General features: G+C 42.4%; 1 protein-coding gene across 2 annotated transcripts in view; it reads right to left on the bottom strand.

Annotated features, from left to right (window-relative positions):
- DOCK10 (dedicator of cytokinesis 10) overlaps positions 1–9,233 on the bottom strand; it is a 140,464-nt gene that overhangs the window by 103,415 nt on the left and 27,816 nt on the right. For both annotated transcript variants that reach the window (XM_009325057.1, XM_009325059.1), the window contains exon 2: positions 1,702–1,821. In XM_009325057.1, coding sequence (XP_009323332.1) covers positions 1,702–1,821 — 120 coding nt within the window. The remainder of the gene's footprint in view (positions 1–1,701; positions 1,822–9,233) is intronic.

Consider the following 9,233-nt stretch of genomic DNA (forward strand, 5'->3'; position numbering starts at 1 on the left):
TGCTCTGCAGCTGAAAAGCCTATCTGCTAGGAAAGCTCCGCAGTCCTGTCTGGTGGCATAGGCTCTTGTTACTGCAGCTGACTTCAACAGAAGATAACAAAGAAAAGAGACAGGTTTATTGCGAGGATATGGACCCTACCTACCACCGCCTCTGCTCTTCTGTGAGTACAGGCCACCGCTAGTGTGCAAGTATCTCTCTCATCCATCTTAATCTTTTTTTCTTCTTTTTTTTATTTAATTAGATTATTCAGAATAGTTGCAAAGCATAACACAGAAGAAACAAAATAGAAGTAGCGACTAAAAGCCAGGCGGCAACTGCTCAAAATGAAATGAAAATAAGGATATGAAAATATGGCTTGACAGGCAGAGGTCTTTAGCAGTAGGACACAGCAGTAGGACACGATTCTTCTTTCACTGAGAGGGTTTGCTCCACTGACTTGAACTCAGTTACTCTAAATCAAGGGGCCTTGTGACAGCACACAGTATGTCTAGTCAGCTTTACAATGCTAAATTTCAATTTCATAAATTCACAAATGTGCAAAATGAGTAAAGGAATTAACGGTGATGAGCAAATCTATTCTGTTTAGTTTTCTCTCAATCCCATGAGCACAGTAACTCAGTTAATGCCACCAAGGAAATAGAGCCATTTAGTAAAACAAAGCAGTCGATTAGATTAAGCCGGCCCCACAGGACAGCAGCAGTGCCACGAGCTGATGGGAAGGGCCCTCACACAGCAGTTACAACTGGTCACAAATTGAAATGTATTTCCATTAGAGAATGCCTATTCATCAAAATCTAAATCTTTCACAGAGATCGGTAAATTTTGAAGAAGTTGCTCTACGATGCAGGCAATCTGGCAGCTTACTTGCCCGGCGGCACGCTTCCCCAGCCGCCCGACAGCAGCCCCTGCCCTCCCGAGCTGCCCCATCACTGCCGCGGTGAGGGCTGCCCTGGACTTCCAGGTTCCCAATTTCTTTGCAGCTTGCCAGGACAGGCAATGGGGAACCCGGGATGAGGTCAGGCAGCTCCACGGTTGCGTGGCAGCATGCCACCACGGGAGCCTGCCCCAGCATCAGGGACTCTGCGCACCCCATCACTCAGGATGCCAGATCCCAAACCCCACTGAAGAATAACTTAAGACAACCCCAAAACTAAACAAAAATCAAGTCCGTTTGGATTTATCTTTCTCGTGCAATCTAATGTCAGCAACGGCACAGCCACCGTCTAAAAAGTCTGACTTGCAGCAGAAGGCCAGGATTCATGGGCTGCCTGATTCTAGTGGCTAAATACATTAAACAGAATAGGATCAGAAAGACTGGATGTAAGTTACGGAAGTGTCATTAAATTAGATTATAACAGCAGGGATTGATTCTAGCACTGGCCAAACTACCACTGTGCTGAGCAGACAGACAAGTATACGTTATGGAATAACATGCTTTCTGAGTTCCTGAAATGTATTTGGGAACAACCAGGGCTTCGAGCTTTATCTAATCCTGAACAGTAAATTCACTCAGATACAAACATCAGAGAAAAAAACAGAGTGAATTTGGTGGGAGGCAAGTAAGGCATTAGGCATAAATTAAGAAAATCTTAGAGAGCCCTCGGGCAACTTCTGGCTTTCCCTCTAGCAATGAAGATAAAATAAATAAATGAACAGACAAGCCTAAGAGAAAGAATAACACATATTTGCCTTGTACTTACTGAAAAGTCATCGTCGGGGAATAATATCAGATCCTTAAACTGGTTATCCCCAATATTTTTTTCAATCTCTGTGATAACAGCTTCATAATCCAAAGGCTCCAAGAGTTTGGGTTTTTCCTGCTGTGGAAATAAAGAAAAGATCAAGTAATCTCTCTACACTCAGATTTGCCCTCCTCCCCCTTCATAAACTGAGATCTGCTGCATTTTTCCTTTTTTACACCAAAGTATGAATAAATCCTTCCCCCCCTCCATTCTTCCCAGCTTATTGCAGCTGAGCTCATGCGAGAACACTGGAAGTGAAGAAGTTGGGCCAGTTGTAACAGTCGCTCTCCATCTGATAACGCAAGGGCAATCTGTCAGCTCATTACAGAGACCAAACCCACCACATTAACTTACCTGTCACTCTGACCTTTAAGGTCCCTTCCAACCCAAACCATTCTACAATTCTCAGGAACACTCTCTCTTTCTCCATAAAAACATGTAGGCAAATAGACAGAGGGACACAAGTTGAACTGAACATAGATATGACTTTGAGCTAGTATGTTTTAGAGTAATTAAACCTATTAATTTCTTCACTGTCCTACACAGTCCCACCTCTTGAACTGCTGGTAGCTTGTGAGTGCCACCACATTGTTTTACTTGGTAATAATCCAAGGTTATTCTCCTGGAATAAACTATCTGGCACCCATCCCCATGGTTTCTCTTGTCAGAAACGGGATTAGTATCATCGTAATAGTACTATTATTGCCCGAAACAGCAGTAAAGTAAGAAACCACCATAGGAACAGCTAAACGAAAGTAAAGTCACACTGTCTCAAAATACACCCAAAAATAGAAAAAGAGAAGCCCATCTGACATGCTAGAATACATTAAAGAAATGAAGAGTCATGTATTAGAGTGACAACATTTGCTTAATTCAAAGACGTAAGCATCAGAAAGAGTAAATGAGAAAGGGCAAGAGGACTGCTAGAAGGGATGGAAAAGCAGGTCATGACAGAGAAGAAGGACACTAGAAGAAACACTTCTGCAGAACACTTTTCAGTCTGATGCAATGGTGAACATTAACTAAGTTGTATTTTACCCACTGTTCTTTCACTTTGCTACCCAGAATAATATAAAGTTTCCCTCCCTCTCTCTTCCCTAAACCAAAACCATGGTGTATTGGAAAAGAAAGCTTTCACATCTCCATAAAACAAATTTCTCCAATGGCCAATCTCATGATTCTCCATCATATTTGATTATGTAGATATTGTTCACATATGGTCCATTATACATATAGTGCTCCAAGTATACAAGTCTCTTCCTCTTTTGACTTCGTTCTAGAGAGTTCCTGTTTTTTCAGTAATTAGTCATCTCACAATTTCTCCCCAGCCCTTGTGAACACTGTTTCCCTTCTATATTAAGTTCAAGACTCCCCTTGGTGTCAAACGCATATATGAGAAGTTTAATTAAGTATCAGTAACGCAGCCACACAAAATAGATTAAAACACTGGGATACACATGTTCCTAGAAAGTTATTCAATTGCTGAACAGCTTATGATAGAATCACAGAATAACTCAGGACCTCCACAGATCATCTACTCCAACCCCCTGCTCAGCAGGGCAAGTTGGATCAGGCTGCTTGGGAACTTGTCCAGATGAGTCTTGAAAACCTCCAAGGATGGAGGTGCAATTTAAAAAGTTGGAGCCGTTCCTTCAACAGTTCAGTCTATTAACTCTCTTCTCAGTCTATTAACTTAGTCCCATTTGCCAGCTTAAGAGTTAATAAACTTCTAAAAATCATTAGTATTTAGCATTCACAGGCCAAAAGCACTATCTACTGACGCTGAGACATTAAAGACTTGTAAAAGATAGACAAGATCAACACATAACAGTAATAAATACCACTTTTTTGAAAGCTCTTTCCCAAGGAAACTGGTTCATGAATGTTGCTGTGGGATACAAGGGAGAGGAAGGAAAGAGAAGCAATACTTGACCTACCTAAATATGGTGTATCTTTAACTACCAACTCCCAGGAAACCACTAAAAGATCTGTCTGTATGAATTAAAAAAAAAGGGATTCTGACACACAGATACTGTGCTAGATTCCTTCCTAGATGAATCTGGAGGCGTACATGGACAGTTGTCCGCCTTGCCTTAGTGTTATGAAAGGGAAATTGAATTAGAAATAAAACTTGGGATTGTTTAACAGAAAAAAGAAACTTATCTAGAGGAAGGCCGCTGTAAAACACAAAAGGCCCAAATGGGAAGAAACAGCTTTAAAGTTTAATTTCAACTCTGTGACAGGACCATATACCAGTGTGTGATGTTCAGGCAAGACAAAGCACCCTACTAGGACACATGAGACTTTATATTAACCCAGCCATGTTCCCTTAGACTGTCCCAAGCCGGTACTTGGCCCTGGCCAGTACCAGTTGACACATTAGTGTCCAGTCCTGCTCAAGAAACGCTCGGGTTGAGTAGCAGCCGTATTCTTCAGTGAGGTTTCAGTCTGCCGTTTACTGACAGCAGTTCCCCACAGGAAGGTAATGGGCTCATCCAACCATCTCACCGTGCACAGCTCGCTCTCGTTTCCTTTCAAGTTACGTTGAGTCACCGCAGTATCCTTTCGCCACGAGTTTGACTCTCCTTCATTAAACCTACCACTGTATCTATTTATTAAATATTCCCATATAGACGTAAGTTTCAAGGAGTTCAAACACGAGAACGCCAGTGGACACTGAGTGTACCATCTCTGCTATACCACTCATTTTGGGAACGATGCCCAGGTCTCAACAGCGTTCGTTCAGACCAAGTTTAGCAGAAAGCAAACTTGTAGTAGCGTAACTGTTACCTTCAGTAGGAAACCTTATAGCAACCACTTAAAAGAAAAAACTCAAAGTGAAAGGAATACATGCACTGACATTTGTGAGGTACAAGTGTTTCATGTAGGCTTTTTTCCTGTGTAGCGGTTTCACTAAAACATGTACGTTTTCTGCAGAAAGTTTGTGACATTGACTGCAGAGAACTCTCCCTTCCTAGAGCAGACGCTGTTAGGCTAATGGTTTTGCAACAATCTCAACTTCTAATAAGTCAGACATGCCAGTGAAACTATAAATGTCCACTCTTCAAAACCAGAGCTGTGTCAATACAGCATTAATCTAGGTCAGCTGCTCCTTGGAAACGTCATGAATGTTAGCTTTCAAAATCTCTTAAAAAACCATAAAGTAAGCAAATGACATAAGTAGCCACCTTCCTACTGAAGTCAGAGACTTAAGAAAGAGCTGGGGAATCCCACAGATCTTGGGACTTCTCTTGAAATATGGGGGAATCCCATACAAATGTGCGGCATTTGCACACAGCCAACGTAAACTACAAAAAAACTACCCTTTTTGCTGGGGCCGGCAGAATGAAGAGGTATTCCTTCTTCCCCCTGGAAATCCCTGCGAGGTTGGGGTAGGCATAGCTACATCTCCTTCAAAATTAACACAGATGTTCAGCTGCAGGTGGAGGCAGGGTAAGCTATGTCACATCGGCCTCTCTTTTCTTTTCAGAAACTGGCAGCACTCAGAAAGCCACTCCTGAAAGCTGTCTGAAACGCTGCGGGGGAAAACTTCTCCTTGACAGCTGCAAGGTCATTTACGTGAGACAAGAATGCAGTTCGAGAAAACCCCAAAGCAGAGGAACACGGCGAGCGTATGAGCATCACTGTTCCCACAGCTCAAATTCTCTTGCTCTGAGTGCTGCAAAGCGCATGATCTGACGGAAACATTTTGACAGATGTTAACAGAGAAGTCTTACGAGAAAGTTCACACATCCGAAATGCAACTAAATGTAAGTAGAGGTGACATTATCAAAATTACTGCAAAAGTTTTCAGTGAAGCACTTCAATATTTATGGTGGTGCTTTTCTATTGATGCAATGACAAATGCCATTCTTCCTCCTATGGCCTTCCAGCAAAATCCTGTATAAAATGCAATACCATATTATGCCAAGTCCCATCAATCAGAGATGCAAATAATAGCCCATCCTCGTCAATACACCGACTGCAGAGATAATCTAGTCCATTCCCTGCCAACATCAAGCACGACAGTACCATAAACACGATGCCTCTCTCTATCAATTCTGCATGTTCTTACAAACCTTAAGACTGCGCAGTGTGGACACCGACTCCATCCTTTGTAGAGCCTGTACTTTGGATGTGGCAAAGCTTAGCACTGCAATGCTTAGTATTGCACTTGCGATGGGAAGTGGCAGCTGGTTGAGTTAGCAGTTTATCTCCAGAAGGCGTGGAACGACTGCTCAGTTTTCTCGTCACAGGCAGACAGAAGCAGCGATGTTGGGATTAGCGAATTTCTCCCTGCGAGCGCTAGCGGAGATTTGTAAATGAGTAGGGCTGATTTAAAGCTAATTTAATAACCATAGTGCTGCCTCTTCTCAATTTAACTTGTCTGTTCTTTTTGGAAACAGACCAACCTAGCAGTCTGTGCCAAGATCGAATTATGCTGGCTTGGATTTTTATAATGCTTTTTATATTCTCTATCTCAAGTGAGTAATGAATTACGTTTAGTTGTACTGAAACGGTTATGAATACACCCCGTAAAAAGGCACTCTCCGACTCCTCACCTGCTACAACAATCACAGCAGTACCATTTACTTCACACCCTGACAGTGTTCTGGAGCGTACTTCTGTACGTTGTCGAGCCAACTTTCCCAAACTCTTTTTGAATAGTGAAGAGATCTTTAATGAGCGCCGGAGCCAGCACTGCAGAGGGATAATCACTACTTAATTTCACACGGGTGAAACAGCCCAGATTCCACCAGTGACGTACAGCTTGATCGCCATCATCTTCTGGTCTAGCTACAAAAGCATTATTTTTCCCAGTAATAATGACCAAATATATCCACATAAATGATTTTACAGAAACAGATATGGTACCTGGCTTGCCTCCAGCTGCACAGACATTGCGCACTGATGCTAGTACCCATCTTCTCTTCATAATTATAGGATAAAATGACTTATATATCATCATCCTGAAGTCGTATTTCTGTGAACACTCAGTAAAGGAGGAAATGATGTAACTAAGACCAATAGTCTCTGGATAGTGATCCCAAGCACTTCCCCATTCTAAAAATAAACTAGACCAAATGCTATGATTTTCTAATGCTTTAATGACGTATTATTCCCAGACACCAAGTCCTGAGTATCTAAAATTTGTTGAATTTAATAGAGATGTTTAAATGAATTTCTTCTCTTCCCCGTGCCAGGAAGAAGAAAATTAAAGAAACAGATACACAGAAAGAATTTAAGCTGATGGACTTCAGTTACCCGGACTAAAAGATCTTCACGACAGAAGGATCCACCGCATGTTCATAAAAAGAGTCAAAAGAATTGTGATGGCCAGATCAGTCAAGATCAAGCAGGGCTCTGATTTTATATTTCATCCAAGCCATGGCTTGTCTAAAATTATAATTCATTCTAGTGTACGTTTGAAATACCGAAATGGGCAGGCTTACAAGAGAAAGGGCCACTTACTGAAAAAACAGCATCACCTTCCTCCAGATTTTATAGACTTCCCAATGATACTATTAACCAAGTCCAGTCCTACTAAAACTCACAACAGCAAATTAAATTAATTTCTGGGATGACATCAATGTGAAGTGCTTCTCACACTTCTTGGTCTTCCTTTCCTTTCCCCAGTTAAACACTGCCTCTGGCATAATACATTAGATTTATTTTTTTTTTTGTGTGTGGTTAAAATATGTAGTTAATTTTATTCCACCAGGGTGGGCCAATTTAAATTAAATATTTCATTGTCAAGCCTGTCCAAACTGAAGCTAAAGAACAGTCGGGACTCCATGACTTCTGGAGGAAGTGTAGCGTAAAGGCTGAATTTAACCCTGTCTTCAGACCTGCCGGCGATACAGACTGCCCAGCAGCTCTGAGGCGTGCTAGCCACAGCTGCCTGAATATTCAAGGAGCTGAAGCTGAGGCTAAAAAACCATTCGCTTTTTATGGAGTCACTAAAACTTTTGCTTTTTTGTAGGACCAACGTAGATCTCTATTCACCATTAGGCAGTACAGCAGTTGGATGCCTGGGGTGATTTCCATGGGAGGGGTATCTGCAAAAAGGGCGCACCTTTTTCCCCCACCAGCTGAGATGATGGGTGAGCAGCCAGACGACCCAACGCGCTCCTGGCAGCGAGTCCCATGGCAGCATTTGTACCCAGCGAGCAGAGACAGCGCAGCCACGCGGCGATTATGGTGTCCCCAACACCCGCAACCCGCTGAGCTGGGAGCGACAGGTCTCATCAACTCAAAATGCTCTCACCCCACAGGCCTGCTCTCTCTCCGCTCCCAACACACTCCACATCATGTTACGGATTTTCTTTAAGGAAAATAAGTTTTGCATTTCAAGCACAGGGGAGGAAATTCAGGGTCTGCAAAAGGTATTCGGGGCAAGGACAGGGAAGCACAGCCAGAACCAGCAGGAAGATGGTCCCTCCTTTTATTTTAGGTCTCGCCATTTTTACGATTGCTTGGCCTGGTACGCATCTATTTACAGTCAACAAACACTCTGGCCACGTTACAAAGGCTACATTTGGCTCAGCATGGGATCCACAGTCAACAAATTTATTAAAATTAGTGGTACAAAGAAAATTTTCTGTGACACCCCCTCCCTTCCACCCTAAAAGACTTGTCGGGTCCAAAATGTTTCATTTGTCATGCCTTTCAGTAAACCTTGGAGAATTGCACTTGGGAAGAATCCAGCCAGCCTTTCAGGGCTGCACAGCACAACTGATACACTCTTTAGTGTCAGCGGTGAAGCCGACATGCCAATAAATTTCATTAAGGGGATTTCCAGTTCCCACAAGATTCTGGTACAGAGAAAATTGCAAAGAATTACAAAAAGATTCAAACCCCCAAATTCCTAGTGATTTAGAAATTAGTTTCCAAAGCACTATAGTACCTATCAGCTTAAGCAGCACGAAAGCAGAGAAACCTACGGAAGATCCTGCTGGGAACGAAGCAAGTGAAAAGTCATTTTCTTTCATTAAAGCCTCTTTATTCAAAGAAAATTCTGATTGACACCAATAAGGGATTTGTTTGACTAAATGAGACTTACTCTGTACAAATACAGCTGGGATGGGATGAATCCTTATTACTTACATTGGAAATTACCATTGTTTGGTGGATCAAAGGTCTACTTTGCATATTTTCCAGCTTTAAGTTACTGTAAGAGAATTCAGTGTGTTAAATATTTGAAAAACGGAGACACCTCTCAGCTGGAAGAGCTAACTCAGATAATTTTCATTTGAACTGATGGGCCTGTCGCAGCCATCGGAGACTTCAGTGGCACACAGTCACGTAACTTCCCCAGCAAGCCGACCGACGAGCGACCAGGGCTAGGACTACTCAAACCACAGAGACCTGTTCTCAGGCCACTGGGAGCGACCTACTCTTTCTATTACCTTTTATTTATCAAGTTAGAATTTATCATTGCTTTCGTTATGAATTCTGAAAGCACTAGGCCTCGTAAAACTATCTCACTC

Source organism: Pygoscelis adeliae, unplaced genomic scaffold (genome assembly GCF_000699105.1).
Source record: "Pygoscelis adeliae isolate BGI_AS28 unplaced genomic scaffold, ASM69910v1 Scaffold155, whole genome shotgun sequence".
NCBI classification, from domain to species: Eukaryota; Metazoa; Chordata; class Aves; order Sphenisciformes; family Spheniscidae; genus Pygoscelis; species Pygoscelis adeliae.